Source organism: Lemur catta, chromosome 10 (assembly GCF_020740605.2).
Source record: "Lemur catta isolate mLemCat1 chromosome 10, mLemCat1.pri, whole genome shotgun sequence".
NCBI lineage: Eukaryota > Metazoa > Chordata > Mammalia > Primates > Lemuridae > Lemur > Lemur catta.
In genome coordinates, this window is record NC_059137.1 from 33,912,412 (window position 1) to 33,937,721 (window position 25,310).

The window sequence follows — 25,310 nt, forward strand, 5'->3', positions numbered from 1 at the left end:
TTTTGTGATGGCAATACCATGATCCCCATGAGCACAACCATCCAAATGGAAATAGAAGCCCATGGTCTAAATCTCTCAGTGCTCTCCAGGTAGCTTTCTAGCCCTCTTTGTTACACTAGGAAAATACTTACAGCCAGTTCAAAATCTAACGAAACATGTGTCTGTTTATTAGCGACCTCCTTGAGTGTGGATAAGAGGCAAAATTATTTCCCTGTAGCTTGAAAGAAGGAAAATCAGCGGATGATCAGCAGAGAGAGTTCAGACGGCAATTCATCAGATATCTCAGTCACGGCTTTGTTCCTTTTCTTTCATCAAAGTCTTCCGAGCTCCCTTCTCAGGTGCAGCTTTGAATGTTAAAACGAGATACACCCTAAGAGGAGTCAGCACAGACACAGGTGTGTACTTTCCTGCTCGACGGTGCTGAAAACCAAATTCTGAAAAGTCCTCGGAGACCTGGGGTCTATCCATGGGGTTTCATCAGGCCTCCTTTCCCCACGATGGGCTCACGACTAAAGGAACTGGGGAGCGCGGGGTGGATGGAGCAGTGGCTTTCCAGAAGCCGCCTGGCCACACACGCACTGTACCACCCACCTTCCCTCCGTGGTTCCCCGAAGCTCTCGGGGAGAGGGCTTCCCGTCTGTCCCCAGGAGAACCCAAGACCAAAAGAAAGCAAACCTCAGCTCCCACCCGGGACGGCCTCCGCGGCCGATCTAGGGCACTCACCATCATTCTCATCGCTGTGTCGCCGCCGCGACATGCTGCCCGCCGATGCACTGCCGAGCGGAGAGGCCGGGAAAAGCGCGGCAGGACCCGTCAGGCAGGCTGCCGGCGCGAGGACAGCGGCGAGGCCCACGGGCCGGCCGGCGCGCAGGCGCACTAGCGCAGACGACGTCCCCAAGCGCAAACACAGGCCGTCGGGTGGGCTCCTGTCCGCGAGAGCCGGCGTGTGGAAGCTCACTGGGCTACGGACGTACGATCCGCATGCAACCGCCCCCTCGGGCCGCCTACCCTGCCGGCTGCTTCCTTCTCCCGCCTTCCGCTCTATGTCCTTCCGGGGCCACGCAGAAAGTACCGCCGCTTCAGCCAGCCACTGCCCGCCGGCCGCGAGAGGGGTACGCCCGAAGGAGGGAGGTGTAGGAGGCCGCTCCAGTCCCCGCCCCCTTTTAGGCCCGCCCTTAGGGCCAGAGGGCTTTCCCGACGGTCCCCGCGCTCAGGGCCTCGGAGACTTCCGGAGCGCGGTGACGTCGCGAGAGTTCCTCACGCGAACACGCGGTAGGGTTGTAGGCCGGAGGGCGGAGTGGAGTGACAATTGCTAGGCAGAGAGCTCAGGGGAGAAAGACCTAGGAAAGGATCAGGACTGGCGGGTACGTGCTCATTTTACTCCCACTTTCCGGCTTTTGCTGCCTCAGGAAAGCTGCGTGGAGAGGTTGGGCCAGGCCTGGCACGCGGGGTGGGGCCTGGGCGGGAGGCGGCCCCTTGGTGCCGCCCCCTGGGACCGAAAGACCGGCCCAGACGCGAACCTGCTGCTCCGGGCTTACCCTCTGGAAGTCGGCTTACCTCTCACTTCTCTGAGTTGTTTAAGAAGGAACAAATGATTGTTTTAGTAATCTGTTTTCAGTGGTTATAGGGTGACTATGTACATGTAGATGTATGAACGTTCCCTGCCCTAACATCTTTGATGAGCACCACACTGGTTTATCTAACTGCCTTGTCCATGGTCAGCTGAAATTTCATTCTCCGGGCCTAACCTATTTCTCCCTCAGTCTTACTCATTTCAGTAAATGACACCATCCATCGGTTGTTTGATCCAAAAATTTAGGGAGGAGTCATTCTTAGATCCTTTTCCTTCACTTTCTACTTAACAATTTATTTGTAGACCCTGCTGGGTCTACTTTCAAAACAAATCCAGCATCAGACTGTGTTTCTCCTTTGTTTAAAACTCTCCAATGATTTTCCATTGAAAATTCTATACCATGGCCTGTGGGGTTCTGCGCGCTCATAGCTGTGCTACGACCACTCTCACTTTCTTCTTACTACTCCAGTAAGTGAAGCGTGTTCCTGTTTTATGAATTTATACTCACTATTTTCTGTAATCTGAAGGAAATGTATTCCTAAATCTGAATGGCTGCCTTCTGGTCACTTAGGTCTTAGCTCAAATGTCAGGTCCTTATGAGGCCTTCCCTGGCTACCCAATCGCTGTTTTATTTCATTGAGAGTATTGTTATTTATTAACATTTAGCGCCTCCTATGTGCCGGGCAGTGTTCTACATGTTGAGGATGCAGAAGTAACAAAGGAAAATCCTGCTCTCTTGGAGCTGGTATTGTAACGACCCATTCAGGAATGGACATAAGTAATGCAATCAGCCATAGTGAGCAAAGGGGAAGTAGTAGAAGATGAGATCAGAGAGGGGGGGGAAGGGGCTTTATAAGGACTTTGGACATTATCTGAGTAAGTTGGGAAGCCCTTGGAGGAAGATCTGACTTATTTTTTGATAGTTATCTCTTTTATAGAAGGGAGGTAGTTAGGCTATTGCAATAATTCAGGCAAGGAATGATGGTAGCTTGAACTGGGGTGGTAGTGAAGGTGATGCAAAGTGATCTGATCTGATTGTATTTCAAGAGCAAAAGTGATAGAATTTTCTGAGCAACTGGATGATAGTGTGAGAAAATCAGGCATCAAGAATAATCCCAGTTGGGTGCAGTAGCTCATGCCTGTAATCCTAGCACTTTGGAAGGCCAAAGTGGGAGGATCACTTGAGACCAGGAGTTCCAGACCTGCCTGGGCAACATAGCGAGATCTCCTTTCTACAAAAAATAATAATGAAAAAAAATTGGTGGGGCATGGTGGTGCATGCCTGTAGTTCTAGCTACTCAAGAGGTTGAGGCAGGAGGATTGCTTGAAGCCAGGTAGTTCAAGGTTGTGGTGAGCTATGATTATGCCTCTGCACTGCTGCCTGGGTGACAGAGCGAGACCCTGTCTCTAAAAAAAAAAAAAAAAAATAGAGAGAATCATCCCAGAGTTCTTTTTTATCTCAGTAACAGGAAGAATAAAATTGTCTTTTACTGAGATAAGACTGGGGAAGAGCAGAGTTTTGTTTTGAACAGTTGTTTGAAAGTGAAGCTGCAGCTAGCCAGCCATATAAATAGATTGTTTGGTCAGTTTGGTTGTGTAAATTTGTAGTTCAGAAGAGATGCCCAGGCTGGAGATATAAATTTAGTATTTATTAGTATGTAGTATCCTAAACATAAATTTTCCTTTATTTATGTTTCTCTTTTTTCATGGAGGTTTCAAATATTTATGGGAGTAGGGAAAATCATATAATGTACCTCTATGTACTCATCACCAGCTTCAGTAATTATCAACTCATGGTCAATCTGATTTCACCTATATTACTTCCCCTCCCCCAATTATTAAGTCTTAAGAGTAGATGAGGTCACCTAGAGTATGAATATGCATAGAGTGGTTCAACATTTAGAGGTTGGAATGATAAGGAAGATCCAGCTATAGGAAACTGAGAAGCAGTGGCTCTTGTCACTATCTGGTATTTTTTTTCTTTTTTTTTTTTTTATTTGTTTACTTACTTAGTGTCTCTCCTTACTAGAATATAAGCTCCAAGAGAGCAGGGACTTCAACTGTTTCCTTCAGAGCTGCAACCCCAGTGCTGTTCTCTGTACCACGCACATAGCAGAGGCACCACAAATGATAGTTCAGAATATATAAGTAAACTAAAATAAGATGAGACCGAAAGATTTAGAGTGAGGGGAGATCATTTTGGAGTGATGGGAAAGGCACGTGTGGACACCCTGAGACAGGAGAGAGCATGACTTTTTTGTGGAACTAGGCACAGTCAGTGCGGCCAGAGAGGATAGATGATGGGGAGTGTTACAAGCCTGCTTATATTTCTGAAGAAATACATCAGAAGTACCACTACAGCCATTTTTGGAAAATACAACCTGCCTCAGATAATTTTTAAAGAAATCAAATTTTAGTGTTAAATTTTAAAATATAGCATTAAATTAAATTGAAATATTAATGATATTATCACTCATTGAACCCTGTTATGTGCCAGATACTTTATATATTTCTTTCCAGTCCTCAGTACAGTTGACCTTCAAGGTAGACACTATCATCCCCAATTTCCAAATTAGGGAATTAGAACTCGCAGAAGTTAGATAGCTTTCCCAGGTTTACATATTTGCTGCACCACAAAGCAAAGGCCATGCTTTTCTCAGTGCTTCATGTTGCCTTGTTACCTGTAACATTGTCTTTATAAAAGAACTAATGTAGTATGTTGGTTGTAGTGTGTCATTTTGAGAAGATTTGGCCACAGTACCAATTTCAGTGTTTCTTCTGGCTCATTACAGTGGAGGTCTCTCCACAGCTATTTCTTCTAAGGAAAGAAATTTGCAAACCTCATATATTAGGGGGTAAAAAGAACAAAGTATTCATAACTGAAGTTACTAGCACTTAGCTTGGTTGATTTTGGTTGTATGAGGTGCTTTTCTGGTATGATTTACCTTGACTGTCTGCATGGCTTGCTCCCTAGTTCAGGTTTCTGCTCAAATGCTACAGGCTCAGGAAGGTTTTTCTTTCTTTTCTTTCTTTTCTTTCCTTTCTTTCTTTTCTTTCTCTCGACAAGGTCTGACTCTGTTGCCGAGGCTGGAGTGCAGTGGCCCAACCATAGCTCACTATAACCTCAAATTCCTGGGGTCAAGCTATCTTCCTGCCTCAGCCTCCTGAGTAGCTGAGATTACAGGTGTGAGCCACCATGCTCAGCAAAGGTATTTCCTACTCTCTGTGTTTAAAGGGCCCATCTATCGCTCTGCCCCCCTTAACCTGCTTATTTATCTTCATAATATCTTCACCATCTGACTTCTTTTTAGATCAGTTTATGTATTTGTTTACTTCGCCCCACAGAAATATAAACTCTAAGAAGACAGAAACTTTTTCATTCACTGCTGTATCCCCAGCATGTAGAACAGTGCTAGACTTAAAAGTAGTTGTGAGATAAATACTATTCCATGAGCAAGTGAATGAATGGATAGCTTGGGCTGCTGGGCCTATGCTGATCTGCATGATTGATTAGCTTCATGTTTACTTCAAGAAGTAATCAAACAGTGGCATTGTTGTTTCTCCCTTGCTTATATTCTAGGAGGTATTTAACAGAAAGGAATCTCTGCCCTACTCCTGTGACCAAACCAGATGCCTTCTACTTCACCAGACCAAGGAGATGACCTGGAGGCCTGTGTTTTAAGATTTTCTGACCTGGATTTAAAAGATATAAGTCTTACTAATCCCAGCAGCTGTCTCAAAGCAGAGCTAGATGGCAGTACAAAGAAGAAATACTCATTTGCAAAGAAAAAGGTAAAATTGCTATTGATGTTTCATGTTCATGTACATACAGTTAATGTAGGTACATTTAGAAGTAGCTTATCAAGGTTGCCCTCCAGCTCAGGATAAGGTCTACTCAGGGGCTTCAACCAGTGATGTTAATTCAGCTCTAAGCAAAGAAGAATCGTAGGTGAGGTGTGGCCCTGGGACAGCTTTGGTGGAGTACTTGAGGAAGGATAGATCCTAGACAAATGGGTTAGATTTTCTTCCCCACCTAGGGTTGTGGGAGAAATCCCAGGAACCCAGGAAACCTATTTATAAGAACAGACAGGCAGTAAGGCAGCTGTCATCTAGTGAGGTTGATACACTTGAGACTACTACTGAACCCTACTGACTTAGGTAAGATTTCTGATCTGATCCAGTTGCCTGGCCTCCAGTGGTTTGGTGAAGGGATGAAGCATCCCAGAATGCTGCAAGCTTACTGAATACGGCTGGGATTGGGCTACAGTGGGGGTGGTATTGGTGCTACTCTTCTATGCCATTTATCTTTTTTTTCAGAAGCCATTGACTGAAATCCCCTCCTTTTAGCAGTTTGTCTACATTCTGTATCAGGCAAAGACATAAATAATTCTAATTGGGCCAGGTGTGGTGGCTCATGCCTATAAATCCTAGTACTCTGGGAGGCCAAGGTGGGAGGATCACTTGAGCCCAGGAGTTCGAGACCAGTCTGGGCAAGAGCGAGATCTTGTCTCTACAAAGAATAGAAAAATTAGCTGGGCGTGATGGTGTGCGCCTGTAATCTCAGCTACTCAGGAGGCTGAAGTGGGAAGATCGCTTGAGCCCAGGAGCTTGAGGTTGCAGCGAGCTGTGATGACACCACTGCACTCTAGCCTGGGCGACAGACTGAGAACATCTCAAAAAAACATTCTAATTATGTTGATTAATATTTACGTAATTCTTTATGGCGTCTGTTTTCCAGATAATGACTCAGCACGTAAAGGTTAAGTAACTTCCTCAGAAGATTTGTATCTTTTCTCAAAGATACAAATAGTACATGGCAGAGCCAGAATTTACAACTTTAGACCTTCCTTAAGTGGAAAAATAAAAATAGAAATTTTTACAAAGATTCCAAAGATGAAAGAATAGCATGTAGCAGGAGGACTATAGGATGTTTCATGTTGGGGTAGCCTCCAGATGGACTCTGAAAGTTTAAAAGCAATCCTGGAGAAGAGGAAGCTAGAGTAGCACATACCTGCCTACTGGGGACAGCAAGGGCAAAGCCGGGAAGATGTAATAGTAACAGCAAGGCATCCAGGTTTGGCCACGTGTCGGGCATGTGTGGACGGGGAGGATAGGAGAAGTTGGGAGAGGGGCCAGCAGTGGAAGGCCGGGATATGCCATACCATAGTATTCCCGTTTCAGTGTTTGGGCTGTTAAAGGCAGTATAAGGCCAAACTGTAATATTTATATATAAATATATTCCAGTGTGACTTATAGTCTTATATCCTGAGAATAAAATTGTGGTACTAAGAATTATTTAACCTCCATAATGCCCAGATTTAGATTCTCTAATCTCTTCTAAAAAGAGAACTATTACTTCTCAGGGAATTTTTCTATACAATAATAGAACATAAAACTGGAAATCCCTGTGGAAAGAGAATATAAGGGATTTCATTGAGACCTCCATTAGCTTTAAACCTAAGGTTATTTAACAGTGTTAATATGTGAAATGTAATTGCAGGCCTTTGCCCTTTTTGTCAAAACCAAAGAAATTCCAGCAAAAAGGAATTTTGAATGTAAAGAAAAATGGTGGAAATGCTGTCAGCAATCATTCACAGACCAGACCAGCATCCATAGACATGTGGCAACACAACATGCTGATGAAATTTATGCACAGACTGCTTCTATTTTAAAGCAGCTGGCTGCAGCATTGAGTACCTCAAAGAGTCTTATGTCTGCAGACCAAAAGAACCCTGGGAAAGAGTGCCTTATGCATAGCCATGAAATGTCTGCTTGGCTCCCTGATATAAGCTGCTTTAGCCCTGATGAGCTGATAAGGTAAGATTTTCATTCTGCATTTTGGTTTGATTTTAATATTTTTCCAACCACAATGAGGTACTGCAACCTCCCTGCTAAAATGAGAAAGACCAACTCCACCAAATGTGGATGAGAATGTGGAACAACAACCAGTCATTGCTGGTGAGAATGTAAAATGACACAACCACTTTGGAAAAGTGTTTGACAATTTCTTTTTGAAAGTAAATATTGTCCCTATGACTCCCTCCTGAGTATAAAACCAACAGAAATAAAAACATATGTCCACAAAAAGCCTTGTACAAGAATCTTCGTAGCAGTTTTATTCATAATAACAAAAACCTGGAAACAACTACACGTGTCTGCCAACGGGAGAATGAAGAAACTGAATAGCCACATAAGAATATTGCACAGCAATAAACATCTGTGAAGTGCTGATATGCAGGAATATGTTTGGGTGAATCGCAGAATCCTTATGCTGAGTGAAAATAGAAAAAGGAGTACATGTTTTCTGAATTCATGTACTTGAGGGCACAGTGAACTTGTGATAGGTTGCTTCTGGCAGCGGGTTTAACTGGGAATACACAAGAGGTGATTTTTCGAGGTTCTGAAAATGTGTTTTGATAGGGGTGTGGATTATACAAATAATTTTGACATGTCAAAAATGATCAGACTGTATACCTAAGATCTGAATATTTCACTTGTAATTTACACCTTGATAATTTACATTTTTAAATAAATAGGGTAGGTAAAAACTAAGCAAAAAAAAAAAAGGCCCTTGTCAGATGATTTCAGATCAAATGCATCATTTATTAGGATTTATTGGGGCATATAGTGTTCCACATCATTAATTTTTTAATTTTTCAGAAAGCAGTTAAATGTAGCTTACCTTTTAAAGCATCTAAACTTTAACCTTTTTTTTTTAGAGTGGAATCTTTCAAACTGTACTATACTCCTCTCTAGTTTCATAAACAGATGACAGTGAATGTGATTGAACTTTTTCTGAGTGGTTTAATGCCATCAATATGAACTTTTAAGTAGACTGCCGAAGTACAAAAGTTTGTCCTTTTACTAAGAAGCCTCAAACTTATTATTTTGTTACCTCTCCTCTCTCTCTCGTAATTCTAGATCCAAATCCTCTGTATTAGTTATCTTGCTTTATAACAAATTAACCCACAGTTTAGCAGCTTAAAATGACAAACAGCATTTCACGCACTTTCTGAGGGTTAGGGATCCAGGAGCAGCTTAGCCGGTGGTACTAGCTTAGGGTCTTTCATGAAGTTGCAGTCATCTCAGTGTTTGGGGCCAGAGAATTCACTTCTGAGCTCCCTCATGTGGTTGGTGGCAGGCCTCAGTTTCTTCACTGGCTCTTAGTCAGAGGCCTCCATTCCTCTCCAAGGGGGCCTTCTCTTCGTAGGCTGCCTCAGTGTTCTCATGACATGGCAGCTGACTGCACCAAAAGCAGGTGATATGAGGGAGTTGGAAACACTAAGACAGAAGCCACAATCTTTTATGGCCTCAGTGTCAACATGCTGTCACGTTCTCATGGTGCTACTGGTCACACAGACCAACCTTAATAGAGTATAGAAGAAGACTACACAGAGGCCTAAATACTAGGAAGTGGGGATCATTGGGAACCATCTTGGAGGGTGGTTACTGTACCTCAGAGTTGTTACTTTTCAGTGTGTGTTATCTAGCAGCACTGTCTGCTCTATGTACCTAGTTTATTGGGATCTTAACTACTTGGAGCAGCTAGATCCTTAAGGCATGGAATTTCTCTATGGGCCTAAGTTAGGCCAATAATGTATATACTCTGTATAGTAGAAGATCATAGACTGTGCAGTGGCATATACCCAGTCAGTTTGTGATGTTCCCAAGGCTTTTTGGAAGCCATCCTACATACTGTCTTCTCTAGGGAGAGATGAAGAACAGAATATTACATTATTTTCAAATATAGGTGGGAAGGCCTAAAGACGTTAATGATTCCTCTGGGTAATGTCAGAGCTTCAAAAGGGTTTTTATTACCAACTGCAGTTTTCTGAACTGAATATGTTTTAGGAAGGATGTTAACTTTCACAACTGAATCATATGATTATGAGTTGAGATCCTGGCTTTGAAAAACTCATCAAATCATAATATTACAGAATTCCAGAGGACATATTTCTGACTTAAGCAATTTCTGAATTATTTGGTGAATAGAAATACAGTTGACCCTTGAACAGTGTAGGGGTTGGGGTGCTGATCACCTGAGCAGTTGAAAATTCGTGTGTAACTTTTGATTCCTCCAAAACTTAACTCCTTACTAATAGCCTATGGTCCAGAAGCCTTATTGATAAATAGTAGATTAACATATATTAGTATGTTGTTAGTATGTATTATATACTGTATTCTTGCAAAAAAAGTAAGCTAGAGAAAAATGTTATAAGGAAAGCATAAGGAGAATATATTATTCACTAAATGGAAGTGGATTCTCATAAAGGTCTTCCTCCTTGTCTGCACATTGAGTAGGCAGAGGAGGAGGAGGAAGGGAGGAGTTGTCTCGGGTGGCAGAGGCAGAAGAAATTCACTCACACAGTGCAAACCCATGTTGTTTGAGGGTCAGCTGTAATCCAAATTTGATACATTTTCATCATTAGTACTCAGTGTCAAATTTCCTTTGCTTATCAGAAAGAAGAGAGAATTGAACTAGGAGTCAGACTTGAGCTAGTCACTAAAACTTTCTGTACCTTCATTTCCTCACCTCTAAAATTAGAATAATAATGCCTGCCCTGCCTGCCTCCCAGTACTGCAATATGAATTATATAGGATGGTGATGGTACAAGCACTTGTGAACTACAAATTGCTATACAAATGTGGCCCTTTCATTTCAGTGTGGCCCCACACATCAAAGAATGTGCTTTCTAGTTAGAGAAACAAAGAAACGGCCACATGAAATAGCAGGTGATACAAGGCAGGCTATATAATTGTATATTGTATGGTACAGACTTTGTTACAGGAGTTCAGAGAAAGGAAAATAGGATATAGGATAGACAAGAAGGTTTCATGGTGGAGGTTAGACCCTGAAATATGATGAGGCTATTGATAAGAGAGTTGTAGATTCCAGAGCTGGATAGGACCTTAATTATCATCTACTGTAGCATTCCCTAAAAAATGTTCTGTGGAGCACTAGTTTTGGAGGATGCTAAGAAGGTATTGAAAAAGGACACTAAGACAAATTTGGGAAGCACTAACTTAAAATGTGTACTGCAGGACCTCTCAGAGCCTTCAGTAAACTCAGGGGATTTTGCTGTGAACCTCAAAGAGGAAGATACTGTCTGCAGGGTTTCTCAGAGTGATTTCATAGAATAGCTTCAGTGCATATTTTGGGAAAAGCACTTATTTCAGTTCTCTGATTTTACAGATAAAGAAACCAAGGCTCAGAAATTATAAAGGTCCCACAACTAATTAGTATAAGCACAGTGCTGTAGAAAAATTATAGATTCTAGTGTCAGAAGACTGACATTCAAGTCCTGACTATCGCTTTGTAGCTGTCTCACCTGGGAGGAGTCGCCGCAGTTTACTCAGCTGCAAAATGGGAATAATAATAACCTGCATTGGAGGTCAGAGGCTTTTATGAAAAAATGGAAGTGAAACTTTTTTGTATCATGAAGAGATTCAAAATAGATTACTGCCTTGTGATAGAGGGTAAGCCAGAATGGACTCAGATTTCTAGCTGTTTTTTAAAATGGAGTTATTAATACCTATCTTTTGGATGTGACTGTTAAATGAGATCAAAGCAAACTCATTTTTGTAAAGTAAGAAGGTCAGCACAGACACTGTCTTCTATGCAGAAAATATAAAAAGGAGTTACTTCTTATTTCAGGAGAACAATAGTAGGAGCAAAGGCAGTCAAATGTCTCTATTTTAGCCTTCCCTCTGATGCTACCTGGGTATGCTTGGAATTGTGGCTTCCTTATGTCAGTGACTCAAATGCGTTTTTTGTTTGGTTGGTTTTTGGGGTTTTTTTTGCAATGCTGTCCTTCAGAAATGATCAACTACTCTTTCCATCCAATTTTATAGTGGCCAGGGCAGTGATGGAGGGGAGGTGCTACTGTATTACTGCTACTGTGACCTGGAGGATCCCCAGTGGATGTGTGCCTGGCAGACAGCTCTGTGTCGGCATCTGCACCTCACAGGCAAGGTAACAGCTTCTCTCACGCCCTCTCCTTCGCTGGGCTTGTCTTGCCTGCCAGCCTTCTATTGCAGAGGCTATGCTCATTATTAAAAAGGTTCACTGTTGGATTCTTAAAAGTTAGGGAAATCCTGCTGGGCATTTAAGTAGAATATTAAACAGCTATTAACATGGTGTTTTATAAGAATATCTAATGGCATAGACCAGGGATCAGCAAACTTTTTCTTCAAGAGCCAGTTAGTAAATATTTTAGGCTTTGCACAAAAAAAAAAACTACTTGATGCTGTAGCATGAAAGCAACCACAGACAATAATGTAAAAGAATAGGTATGGCTGTGTTCAGATAAAACTATGTGCAAAAGCAGGGATAATTTGCTGACTCCTGGTGTAGGGAAATGTTTGTGATATATTAAATGGAAAAACATTTTATAGAGCTGTACATATAGGTGTGATCTCAAGTTGCTTCTTAATTTTCCTGGAATGTGTTAGGGTCTTTTACCATCTTAGGATATTGACATTTGCTTTTTCCTCTCCCTCTAGAATGCTCTTCTCTACACCTTCAAATGGCTCATGCCCCACTTTAGATCTCTGCTCAAATGTTGTCTCCTTAGAACTCCAATCTGAAGTAGTCCTCTCTCCAAACCTCATCACATTCTATCTGTTTCTGCTTTTCAAATTTATTACTACCTGAAAGTACAATCTTCATTTGTTTCTTGATAGTCTGCCTTCCTTACAGAATATAAGTTTCATGAGGACAGAAACTTTGTCTTAATTAATATATTCTCAGTGCTAGAACAGGGGTTAGCATATAGTAGACACTCAGTAAATATTTGGGGAATGTTGAATAAAGGAGTGAATGTATGTTCATAACAAAACCAGAATTGTATGAATGAAGATGGAAGGTAGTACATACCAAAATGTTAGTAAAGATTATCTGTGCATGATAGGGGTATGGATGGTTTTAGAATGTCTTCTATGATTACATGCATATGTGTATGAATTTTATATAATTTTCAAAATCTAAATCAAAAGGAAATGAACTAGATTCCTCTGAGATCCCCCCACCCCCAGTGATGACACTGTACCATCTTATGACTCATCTTTCCCATATATGTCCCAGGTTTTAATTTCCTGAACTAATAAATTGATCAGTCGATGATACCCTCCACACCCATGTTTTCTGACAGATACTGATTTCATTTACCTTGTTCGTTTCATCACCAAGTCCTGCCATTTCTACCTCTAAAATATCTCTTGACCCTGTTCCCTTCTCTCTTCCTCTTCTACCACCTTGGACCAAGCCACACCTTTTCTTGCCTTGTCTATGCAGCAGCCTCCAAACTACTCTCCAGTCTGCCTTCCCTGCCCGCCATTTAATCCATTCTCCACACAGCAGCCAGAATGGTTACTTAAAGGGTAATGAAGTCATATCACTCCTCAAAATCTTTCATGTGGAGTAAACCCCAAAGCCTTAACATGCATTGGGTTCCTGTGTGAGTTGGCCCCTCCTGCCTTTCCCTCTTGTCTAGTGCTGTTCTTTACTCATGACACTCCAGCAATGTGGTCTTTCAGTTTCTCGGAACCCACCAAGTTTTTTTCTGTCTTTGGGCCTTTTTGCAAGTAAACACTTCAAGAAACTCTTCTACACTCACTCTGTTTCTCCAATCTAATTTTTACTCAAGCTTCGGTTTTCAATTTTCATGACACTTCCTCAAAGAGACCTTTCCTGAGCTTCAATCTAAATTTATTTTTCCCAGTGCACTTTGATGGCATCTTTTAGCTATCTTTCATAGCACTTGTCCATTAGTAACTTTTATCTTAATATCTGTGATCTCCCTTAGCCTGTAAGCTCCAAGAGGGGAAAAACTATATATTTTTCCAGCTGCTACATCCCTAATTCTTAGCACAATTCGTGGTGCACAGTAAAAAAAAATAAGTAAATATTTGTGGAATGAATACATTTATCACCATTTTTATTATCACCGTTCCTATTCAGAGAACTTCCAACCTTGAAAAAGATAGAACTCTCACAGTAAACCTGAATATGTAAAATATGAAATCAATTTCTTTTTCTTGGTTTAGAGGCAGATTTTTATTCTTGGCCAAGCCCAAGTGCTGAACTAGCAGTGAGGGATCCTGCCCACAAGGTGGCAGCACCTGCCTGGATCTTCAGTCCAGATTCCTAGGCTCCAAGGATTGAAGTTGCTGAGATAATTTTATGCCAGTAGAAGATTTGGCAGAATATTGGTGCTTAGGTAGGGAAAGAGGAGAGCCTAAAGATTCTAGAATTGTGGAAATAAACTTCTATCCCTATTACTATATAGTCCTTATTGCCTCAAGAAATTTGAGGGGACACATTGGAGACCTTGGAATGGAAAAATTACAAGAGTTGGAGCCAGTAAGATCTGGTTTTGAATCTTAGATCTACCAACTACCAACTCTGTGCCCTTGGCAAGTTACTTTATTTCTCTTATCTTCTGTTTCCTTTTCTATAAAATGGGGATTATGATATCTACCTTTCAAGATTATAATGTAAAGCTTCTGTCTCTTAGAAGTTGCTGAATGAATGCTAACTATTGCTTTTCTCAATTTCTTAGATATAAGGCCTTCCTCACCAAGTAGCTTCTTTGAAGGATATCTGTTAGAGAATCCTAGGGATTGAAAGTCTAGTGCATGAGTTAAAGATTGCTGTGCCCTAGCTATGTAGGGAGTAGGTGTGCTTGTCTTCTATTTGTGTTCTGAGATTAAAATAAATTGGGAAAGAATCCACCAGCCTATCCAAAGAGAGTTATGTAGACATATGTGCTGCTTTATCCTACCAGCCACAGTCAGAAACCTTTTCAGAGTGAGTTTTCTGACCCTTACACTGGTTCAGCTCTATTTCTCTATGCAGTCCCCTATCATTTGGCAGTATAGTAGGCTGTGTGGCAGAGATGCCACGTGCATCCTACTTGCCTTTCCCATGCCCATAACTGGCTTCATTAGACTGCAGCACTTTTTCTCAAAGAGTCTGTATGTGATCTGGAATCCTCATCATGGGACTCTGGATAGCCACCGTCAGTGAGTTGGCATTGACTGCTGAAATTTTATATCCATGCCTAAAGAATTAGATCAAGTGAGGCAACAACTGAAGTATCTTCTCTGGACCTTAAAAATGGGCAGCCATTTAAAAATTTCAAATTCTAATGCATTGGTAGGTATCAGTGTTATATGAATATGAATAGTAGAATGATACAGGACCTTGAATTAAATCACCTCTCTTTTCAAAAAGTACCATGACACAGTGCTGTACTTTCTGGCACTTTTTTCTAGGGAGCTGAGTTCTCTAAAGATGATCCATCTCCAAACTTATCCAAAGGATTTTGTAGTACCGAAACAACCAGCTTTGCAGGGTCCCCAGAGCATTGCACCTTAAGTCAGGGGCCTTACCTCAGGCTCTCATGTCCCTAACCAGTGAAGCATTTCAAAGAGAATACAGGGTCTAAGATACCAGAGAACCCCAGCTGTGGATACACATGCATTTATTCAGCAAATATGTATTGAATGCCTATTATATAGCAGGCTCTGTTGTAGGCACTAGGGATATATCAGTCAACAAAACAGACACATACCCCTCCTGAAACTTGTATTCCAGTGGGTGGGTTTGTAGTGGTGGGCTTTCCCCAAACACCATGCAGAGATACGACTTATATTCCCTGCAATCAGACATGCTCTATGTTTAGGATTTGGGTAGTATCTCCTCAGAAGATTTTTTTTTTTTTTTCATTTTTGGTGGTCTTTTACGCTTTTTATCAACAAGAAGAAACTGAGATTCAGAGAAGTCGATTAACTCTCAGGGCACATGGCCAGTAAGTGGCAGAGCTAAATCTCTATCCTAGATCTGCTGGCCTCTGTGGAGGACTCAATCATGCTGCCTGGAGTTAGGTTAGGCTCAGAATTCACTTCTTTGGCCATTGGATCATTGGAGTTCCATAGCAAGTGGGGCTTTCCAGAAGTTTTATTCACATTCTCTTATTCACCACCTATGAACTGAATACCTCATCTGAACCATAGGCTGTGCCATTTTAGAAAAATACAGGTATCTTTGTCCAGTAACACTTCAGCGTCCACAGCAGTGTCTCTGCTTTTGCTTTTAAACTCGTTGACTCACATGAGCCTATTCTGTTCTGGAAAGATAACTAAGCTAAGTCTACATTCCCTTTTTCTTACCATCTTGTGTCTGTCTCAGGTTCGAGTCGCTACAGAAGGAATCAATGGGACAGTTGGTGGAAGCAAACTGGCTACCAGACTCTACGTGGAAGTCATGCTTTCTTGCCCATTGTTTAAGGATTATCTGTGTAAGGATGATTTTAAGGTAAAAGAAAATGAAAATAAAATGGATTTAGAGCCATCTGCCACAGTGCAGGTTATTGAAGAGGTCAACATAGAGAAATCAGCAGTGCCAGAAAAATACCCTTTCCCCTTTAGGTTATGAGGCAGTGCGGTGCAGGGAGCATGCTTGTCCCCATTCTTCCCTTGAGTCACCATGCTATCTTGGACAAGTTGGTGCCCTCACTAGACCTCAGTCTCCCTTCTTATAAAGTAAGGGTATTACGATTGAGGACTCAAAATCTGGATGTGTTTACTCATTTGAGAGACCACCTGGCTGTTCTAGCAGATCACTGGTTTTTTTTGTAAACCCGGAATTATAAGATTAGTACTTCACACTACATGGGGAAGTAAGGCCGTTGCTCTCACAGCTGAGCTGCTTTGTTCGAGTGACTTTATGCTTTATCATAATCAATGATAACATGATGGGAAACGCCTCGATAGTGTTCCTGGTGGTGACGATAGGAGAAGAAAGATCATTCTCTGAAACAAGCTGAGTGTGAACCCATGTTAGAATTGCTCAGTGGTGCTTCAGTTTTATAATTAAATACTTAGAGCCAAAGAAACATCATTTCAGCTTAACATTGCTGCACATGGTAGGTACACAATAAATATTTATTAATGTTGAATTATCTGGTATGTCTTGGGCCCTCTTTTTCCCATTAAGGTCTACTAATTTTTTTCTCCCTGATTTGAGGTTTCTTAAGACTTCAGTTGTTGTTATTACAAAACAGAATCTCATTCTTTTATTTGGCACTTATCTTATACCTGGAGATGGGAAGGGAAGACTGTATTCTGTTTTGTTTCTCATTGGCTAGACCAGCAAAGGAGGAGCTCACTGTTTTCCAGAATTGCGTGTTGGTGTATTTGAAGAAATCGTGCCCATGGGGATCAGCCCCAGTAAGATCTCCTACAAGAAGCCTGGTATGCTTGCTTTCAGAAGATTATGCTTTTCTTAATAGGGACAAAGCCTAATAGAGAGATAAATAAGGAAGTTAGGCACTGTGCTCAGCAAGAGTCCTGATGAATCCGCTCTTTAAAATAGCTGTGGGGTGGCTAAGGCTTGGGTGTACCCTGCGCTTAGCTTGGTTCTCTATGGCTATGGCCCCTAACCCCCGGGAAAATTGTCCTCTGTGAAACTGGTCCCTAGTACCAAAAGGTTTGGGGACCTCTGCTCTATGGTGCTGTGGTAATTGAATTCTCACCCCCTTAGAGTAGCCTGTTTTATTATTCTTGGTGATGGTTTGGCAAGAAGTTGTTTTCTCTGTCCAAAGACAGCAATTTGGGGAGAGTGTAATTATTATCTGTAAATAGTTCATCAGCAGAATAGAACACATGGGCCTTTGCTACAGGAAGCAAGTGGCTTTCAACACCAAAGCAGTTTACACTGTGCTCTAGAATGTTCTCTCCCATTCTTGTCCATGGTAAAAGGTTGAAAGACGTTTGGCAACATTGTTTTATTTTTGTTTTACTTTTTACTATGAAAGTTGTAAAACATTAAAAAAAAGTAGAGAAGATAGTACAGTCAACTGCCATGTACTTCCTGCGCAGCTTCATCAGTTAACTAATTCTTGGCTGACTTTCATCTATACCCATCCCCTTCTCCCATCTTGGATTATTCTGAAGGAAATCCCAATGTCAAGTCATCTTATTCATAAATACTTTAGTAAATATCTCTAAAAGATAAAGATTTTTTTTTAAAAAAAGCTGTAAAACTATTATCACGTCTAAAACATTTTAATAGTAATTCCTTAACATTAATATAGTATCACGTAGCTGGTCAGTCTTATCAGTCAATTCTCAGCTGTCTCATAATTTTTTAACTTTGTTTCTATCAGGATTCAAGTAAGGTCCATTCATTGTGATTCATCAATGTCTCTTTAAGTGTCTTTTATCCTGTAGATTTGCCTCCATTTTTTTCTGCTTACAGTGCATTTTTTGAAGAACTGGGACATTCGGCCTGTAGAGTTTCCCATAATCTGGATAATACTAATTATATCCCCATGGTATACTTCTCTGTCCTCTTTATTTACTATAAATTGATAATTAGATTTAGAGTATGGCTGTCTAATAGAAATATATAATATATAATATGAGCCATATAATATAATTTTATATTTTCTAAGAGCCACATTTTAAAAAGTAAAAAGAAATAGTTGGAATTAATTTAAATAATATGCTTTACTTAATGTAGTATGTCTAAAATATTATCATTTCAACATGTGATCAATATAAAAAATTACTAGTGAGATAGTTTACCTTTTTTTTTCATACTAAGACCTTGAAATCCAGTATGTATATGTCACCCTTCTTACAGCACATCCCAAACCACATTTCCAGTGCTTGTCAGCCACAGTGGCTGTTGGCTACCATATTAGACAGCTCAGGACTACAGACTCTATCAGATTCAGATTTGATTCCTTTTGTTCTTTCTTTCCTTTTTTTACCCCCAAGACTACTTCATAGCTAATATTGTCATCTTTCATCAGGAAGCACAAAGCTCTGGCTGACTCCATGGTGTTCATTTTTTTAAATGTAAATATGTAAAAGAAGGTTAGGAGTTAAGCCAGAGGGAAATGGGAGTAATATCAGCATCTGGGAAAAGAGACTCATGTATGGGGAGAGGAAATGAGGGCCAAAAAGAGCTGTGTCTGCTCAGTGTCCCCCTTTTTATGCAGGCAGTGTGACTATAAACAGCTCTCTCTGGGCACCATGGGACATTGTTCAGGAGTTTAAGGGAGAGTGGGTTCCAGGCAGTAAGTGCTATCTTGCTTTCATTTGAACTGAGTTGTTTAAAGGGACCTTTTAAAACACATCCAATGGGTCACTGTCCAAACAGGCCTTCTCGGGGCCAGTAGAACAAAAGTAGTACTAGCAGCAGTGGGAGCAGGTTTGGTTCCCTGTGGCTCTCTGCAAGCAGAAGTCTTAGCAGATTCCATGCCTCTCATCGCATTTTTAATCCTCCCTTTTCACCCCACTGTTTTGGTATCCATAGATGATAATACCTTGTATAGAATGTGGCTTTGTTTTATGCTCCCCACACCCCTAGGTTAGGCAGGTAGAAATCCACATTCCTTGGCTGAGCTCTGGGGCCTTGTCTCTCTTTGACGTGGGCAGTTTCAGCTGGTTGTTGGGGTCATCCCTGAGGGGAGTGCGGGTCCTTTGGTGCTGTAAAGCTCTGTCATGAGTGGTGCATGAATGAGTCACCAGGGCCCCCACCCGTGAGATGTGGTTACCCCACAATACAAATTCATCAAAAGTTCCTCACAATCTACTGAGAAGTCTGAACTCCCAAAGATAGAGGCATGTTTCTATCCTGGAGTGTCGTGGGGCAAAGGGCCCTACCAGGCTGAGGTTCTTTCTTTTTAGTCCCCTTATATTTTAATGTTTCTCTCCTCTATCTTCTAGCTCTTCTTTTCTTTTCTCTCCCTCACCATTCTTTCTCATATGTCATTCCTGTTGTCCACCTCTAGCCCTTTTCTCTTTCAGTCACGCACATATACTTAGATACATTCTTCTTACCCTTTTGCACTTTTAAAAAATACTTTCCAACTTTAGTCTACAACTTTATGCTCACACCTGCCCACGCTAGGGTTCTTAGCCTTGAATTTGGGCTCAGCCTCGGTATAGGACAGTTTACAGAGCCTGTAGTCAAGCACATACATGCTGAGCTCCTCCATGTACAGTTACATTAGAATAGTGGCTATTTCCTGACCTGCTAGTGACCATACAGTGGACTAGCAAACCCACATGGCAACTTAGATTCTGATTATCTGGTTTTTATCACTGGGGTTTGGCCAAGTAGGAGGATGCAAAATTCTTTGAGTAAGTATTTCTAAACTATCAGGTCTCTATAGTCCTCATCTTAGAAGGAGGGAGATTTAGGATGCCTGGAATTACTGAATTATTTCATTATAATCAGTACATAGTGTTACTCTCAGACAATTGTAATTATGAAGAGAAGAGGTTTGAGTAGAAAGAAAACAACATGTGAGTCAGGCTAGGCCAGTTGTGATAAAGTTTTGGGTTTTTCGTTTTTGTTTTAACATAATTTTTTGGTTTGGTTTTAGGAATTCATTTATCCCCAGGTGAATTTCATAAAGAAGTAGAAAAGTTTTTATCGCAGGCAGATCAAGAACAAAGTGATACTATCCTTCTGGATTGCAGAAACTTCTATGAAAGCAAAATAGTAAGTAAGAGCCAGAATTGAGTTCAGTGAATTGGTAGATCTCCCCCTCCTGCAGCATGGTCTGTTTCCCAAGAGGATGCTGTGTGTGCCCAGCCAGTACCAGCAGCTTCAGAGAAAACTCAAGCTCTTGAACTCCAGATCTGGTGAGAAATTCTAAAACATGAATGAAAGATATCTTGCCACATTACGTACTTTTTGACTCCTGTGAGCCTACCCTTGACATGTGTCAAGGATCTCACAGAAGTTGGCTTTGGGCGGCCTCTCCAGTTGAGACTCTGGGAAGGTGACCCCCAGCCCACCAGCCTTGGTTTTAAGTTCCAGATCTTGAAGTGGACAGGTCAGACATGGGGTTGAAAGGGATGAGAACAGTAACTAGCAAGTGCCTCTGTGCTTCTTTGCCAAGGTGGGGGTTGTTTGGCCCAGAAAGAACCTGAACCTTTGTTTCTACCAGGTATGTTTTTCTGATAATTTTCTTTCCACTGCTTCTATATCGTAGGGACGATTCCAGGGCTGCTTAGCCCCCGACATCAGGAAATTCAGTTACTTCCCTAGCTACGTTGACAAAAATCTAGAACTTTTCAGAGAGAAGAGAGTGCTGATGTACTGCACTGGGGGCATCCGTTGTGAGCGGGGTTCAGCCTACCTCAAAGCCAAGGTGAGCCACCGCTCTCGGGGCACGGCGGGCTTGGAGGTGAAGAAGGCGCCACCAACAGCCTGTGTGGAGCTTTCCCCCTCCCCCATTGCTGCCCCCACCCCCAGCCAGCCAAAGGATTTATTCTCCATTGGTATGGCTCCAGCATAGCGTTTGTAAGTACAAAATCGGAGGTTCTTTAATCTCAATATGTAAAAAACACTTAACAGCCTTAGAGACTCATGGAGTATAAAAGGGAAAGATTAGTTAACATCTCCCTTTTTCTAATCCTTTTGCTTGATCCTGAGAAGAGCAAGTTCAGTAACATTACATATCCCAACAGGTGTCTTCCTATATTTAGCCCAAAAATAGTTGGGCTTCCCAGGATCTACAGGGTAGAGTCCCTGACTGCTGTCATCACCCATCCCCCTAGGAGACAAGGTCTGACCAGTTGGTCAGCAGTTGCTCAGTGCCCTGCGGGGGGGGGCAGGAGCCTCTGACTGATTGCAGACAGGGAGTCCTCCATTTGGGCACTCCTTGCCAGGTGCCGCTCCTCTGTGGAGCCTCTTAACAGGTCTCTGCTTGGCTTTTCAGATTTCCTATTGTTTTTCCACACCTAGGGAGTGTGCAAGGAAGTGTTCCAGCTCAAGGGTGGCATCCACAAGTACCTGGAAGAGTTTCCTGATGGCTTTTACAAAGGGAAGTTGTTTGTTTTTGATGAGCGTTATGCCCTGACCTACAACAGTGATGTGGTGTCAGGTAGGTCAGCACAGGTCCAAGCCCAGCTGAAGTCAGGCATGTTACTCATTAACTATTCTCAAAAAACTGTATACAGGGAAGGCAGGCCAGTACTAATTACTTGCAGAATGAACAGTGATAAGTGTGTTGTACCACTATTTTCCCAACAGTTGGAGAAGCAGCAGTGGACCAGACAAAACCTTAGACCAGGAGTCAGGAGGCCCGTGTTGGGATCCTGGCTTCACCATTTGCTAGCTGGACAAGTCCTTTAAAATAAGGATCATCTCACCACCCTGCCTGCCTGCCTGCTAGGAGCGGGACTAATAGGCTGAATTGGGGGTGTTAACCTGGAATCAGTGTATGGAATCCAGGGGTTCTGTGAATTTGGATGGGAAGATAATTTTATCTTTGCTTTCTATAACTTTTGCTTTTCTATAACTCCTCACTAAAATGAAGCAGTTCCTTCAATTATGAATGTTGGCAACAAACCAGTTATTAGATGTACCTATGACTTTGTCTTCAGTAGAATTCCTAATTCTTTCATATCATGTTACAGTTGCAGCAGATATCTCAAAATGGCATTTATACTCATCACTGCTTTAAAATGAAAATAATTATTAGGCCTACCCATAGTTATTTAATATGTTAATAAGTAGCACATATGTTATATATCACAGATTTTGAAAAATATTTTGGTATTTTATATTTCTATATGATTGGTTTCTTTTGTAATCCTGTGTATTTTATTTTATTTGAAAATATTTTTCTAAGACAGGGTCCATAGTCTTCACCAGACTGCTAAGTAATATCCCTGGCACAAAATAAGAGTAAAAGTTCCTAGTTTAGCTGGTCGGTGGACACATGGGGCATGCATGTTTGATTGGTAGGTGGGGCATTCCAAGGTAAGAGCTGAACCTAGGGCCAGAGCTGGAGGCAGGGTGGCCCCAGGAAGCCTGTGGTGTGACAGTAGTGTTAGCCCACACTGAGTGTGATACCAGATGATGATAAAAGAAGGCTGGAATAATCCTTCAGAAAGATGGCTTCTGCCCCTGGATGCCACATTTTGGAATGGAATAGGTCATAGGCAGACAACCTCGGTGGCTGTTGCAGTTTTCTAAAAGTCCTGTAATCAGGGACTGAGGTAGAATTACTTCTCGGATAATGGGCAAGATTTGAGTTTGACTGTCCTCTCCTTTCCTTTTTTTTTCTGTTTGTTTTTTGAGACATGATCTTGCTCTGTCACTCAGGCTGAGTGCAGTGGCACGATCATAGCTCACTGCAATCTCAAACTCCTGGGTTCAAGCAATCCTCCTGCCTCAGCCTCCTAGATAGCTAGGACTACAGGCATTGCCACCACGACCAGCTAATTTTTGAAAATTTTTTTGTGAAAATGTGGCGTATATATGCTATGGAATACTACTCAGCCATAAGAAGGAAAGAAAGAATGAAATAATGTCATTCGCTGCAACTTGGATGAAACCGGAGACCATTACCCTAAGTGAAATATCTCAGGAATGGAAAAACAAATACCACATGTTCTTACTGATAAGTGGGAGCTAAATGATCAGTGTACCTGGACACAAAAAGATGTAAAGGACATTGGAAACTAAGAAAGGGGAGTGAGGGATAAAAACTTACCTATGGGGTACAGTGAACACTGTCCTAGTGGCAGGCACACTGAAAGCCCTGACTTCAGCATTATAGAGTGTATCCATGTAACAAAAATTTTTATACCTTCTTAATATTTTGAAATAAAAGTAAAAATTAAAAAAAAAATTTGTTTATAGAGACAGGGTCTTGTCATGTTGCCCAGGCTGATCTTAAGCTCCTGGCCTTAAGGAATCCTCCTGCCTTGGCCTCCCAAAGTGCTGGGATTATAGGCATGAGCCACCACACCTGGCCTCCCCTTCCTTCTTGATCTTTTTATTTATTTTAGTGGTCTTGTATTTGTCTCTTGTTGAAAATTACTTCAATAAGAAGTAGTTCTGTTTTGGAGCTAGATGGAGAACAAATTTTAAATAAGCAGAAAACATGGACTTGAGAGATTTTACTGAGGAAATATTGGCAGGACTTGATGGGCACCTGCGTGTGAGTGTGAAGAGGAGAGAGGAGAGCCAGAGGTAGCTTAGGCAGACAAAGGAGGCTTCAGGAAGAAGGGTGTGATCAATGGTAACAGGAAGTGAGCCGGGAAACAGGTAGAGGAAGACGATAATGTGAGTTTTAGGAATTGGGTGATCACGTGTCCTAGCAACAGCAGGAGAGACTCAGGCATGGGGGAGAGCGGTGTGGACTGCAGAAGTTCAGTGTCTGTGGCATCATCTGTCTGTGTTGTCCCCACTGGAAAAGGGAATAATCTAACAGGAAAAGACCATTTAACAAGGGGTTAGTGGGGCGGTGGTTAGCCAGCTTCAAAATAGGTGATGAAAGAGAAATGTTACTACTTGTTTTCTAGATGGGAAAAAGAAAAATGGGTCAGTGGATACTGGAATCAGAAAGACAATTCCCAAAAGCAGCCCCACCCACCCCCAGAATAAACTGGTGCTGGGGGAAAGGGGGCAGGGGAGGGTTTTTGTTCAACTACAGGAAGCCTACTATTTAGAAACTTTCCCCAGGCCCAACAGGATATATTAGATTCTGGTCAGCTAAGAGTTATATTTAGGAACTGGAGAAGTGCCTCTGTGTGTGTGTGTGTGTTTGTAACAAGAGCTTTTCTTTCTTCTGCAGAATGTTCATACTGTGGAGCCCAGTGGGACCAGTATAAACTCTGCTCAACTCCCCAGTGCCGCCAGCTCGTTTTGACCTGCCCTGCCTGTCAAGGACAAGGATTCACAGCCTGTTGTGTCACATGTCAAGACAAAGGGAGCAGGAAGGCTTCAGGCCCTACCCAGGACAGCTTTAAAGAGGAATGTGAATGTACAGCCCGGCGGCCGCGCATACCGAGGGAGCTCTCACGGCAGCTGGGCCTCCCTGGGAGCCCAGAGCCGGAGTCTGCTGGCAGTGAGGATGGGCCGTGGCTGGTGTGAGCAGCACGTTCGGCATTCCCCGAGCCTTCAGTAACAGTAGGTTTGGGGTGACTACATGTAGAAGAATGTCAAGGCTGCAGAAACAGAGAAATCAGAACTTTTGTGCTGGCCCATGCCACTGTGGCATACTGGTCACTTTATTGGCCACCTGTACTTCACAGGGGGAAGGGACAGCGAGTTGAATGTTGACCACTTACCTGCAACATTCTGATTAAGAAGATGCTAGAGCACAGAAAACAAGTAAGCTATGTGGGACCGCAGAGGCGCAGAGAAAGAGAGCCTTGAGCCTGGTGACCAGGACATGCCCTTTCCCTGCCATGCAGCAGGACTGTAAGTAGTCCTTGTCAGCCAAACTGTCTTTCCTGATGGCAAACATGTAAAAGCTGTGGCCCTGGAGAGGCCCTGTAAACCAGGCCTCTTAGGTCATCTGGCATCTACCCCTGCCTCTGTCTGTTCCCCGACAGCCTGAGGGGATCTGTCGGCTGTGGCATTTGGCCCAGCTCCTGCTTTTGTAGATACGGTCATCCTTTGGTGTACATGGGGGATGGTTCCAGGACACCCAAGTACACCAAAATCCGTGCACCCTCAAGTCCCACAGTAGGCCCTGCAGAACTTGTGTATGCAAAAAGTTAGCCATTCATATACGCAGGTTTTGCATCCTGTGAATACTGTATTTTGAATCCATGTTTGGTTAAAAAAAATTAAGTGGACCCACACAGTTCAAACCTTTGTTGTGCCAGGGTCAGCTGTACAGTTACTGGAACAGCCACAACCATTCCTTTACATAGGATCTATGGCAGAACTGAGTAGTTGCAACAGAGACCT

The 25,310-nt window shown here is 42.2% G+C and overlaps 2 protein-coding genes across 6 annotated transcripts in view; one reads left to right on the plus strand and one right to left on the minus strand.

Annotated features, from left to right (window-relative positions):
* The window catches only part of NCBP1 (nuclear cap binding protein subunit 1), a 38,845-nt gene extending 37,670 nt beyond the window's left edge, over nt 1-1,175 (minus strand). The window contains exons 1-2 of one of the 3 annotated variants that reach the window (XM_045562500.1): nt 724-787; nt 132-344 (exon numbers count right to left, since the gene is read on the minus strand). Coding sequence is in view for 1 of the 3 variants with exons in the window: in XM_045562497.1 (XP_045418453.1) it covers nt 724-757 (34 nt within the window). In the remaining 2 variants the exon portion in view is untranslated. Of the gene's footprint in view, nt 1-131; nt 371-723 lie in introns of all 3 variants that reach the window. The other 2 variants (XM_045562499.1, XM_045562497.1) reach the window with 2 other exon arrangements.
* A 49-nt stretch (nt 1,176-1,224) lies between these two features.
* TSTD2 (thiosulfate sulfurtransferase like domain containing 2) lies at nt 1,225-25,184 on the plus strand. 3 transcript variants are annotated; one of them, XM_045562504.1, is made up of 10 exons: nt 1,225-1,364; nt 5,154-5,365; nt 7,074-7,390; nt 11,426-11,546; nt 15,765-15,890; nt 16,723-16,828; nt 19,975-20,093; nt 20,590-20,748; nt 21,345-21,483; nt 24,187-25,184. In XM_045562504.1, exons 2-10 carry the CDS (start codon nt 5,204-5,206, stop codon nt 24,483-24,485), a joined length of 1,548 nt encoding a protein of 515 aa, XP_045418460.1. In that variant the 5' UTR covers nt 1,225-1,364; nt 5,154-5,203; the 3' UTR covers nt 24,486-25,184. The 3 variants fall into 3 exon arrangements, with proteins under 3 accessions (XP_045418460.1, XP_045418462.1, XP_045418461.1); XM_045562505.1 differs by having other exon boundaries at nt 1,246-1,272; XM_045562506.1 differs by lacking the exon at nt 7,074-7,390 and having other exon boundaries at nt 1,236-1,364.
* Nucleotides 25,185-25,310: the final 126 nt, after the last annotated feature.

What these genes read in the sequence shown, in the direction of transcription:
- TSTD2 (XM_045562504.1), top strand. Translation starts at nt 5,204, where the DNA reads ATGCCTTCTACTTCACCAGACCAAGGAGATGACCTGGAGGCCTGTGTT. An exon ending in AGCCCTGATGAGCTGATAAG is followed by an intron (nt 7,391 to 11,425) that starts GTAAGATTTTCA and finishes CCAATTTTATAG; the next exon opens with TGGCCAGGGCAGTGATGGAG. An exon ending in CAGCCTACCTCAAAGCCAAG is followed by an intron (nt 20,749 to 21,344) that starts GTGAGCCACCGC and finishes TTCCACACCTAG; the next exon opens with GGAGTGTGCAAGGAAGTGTT.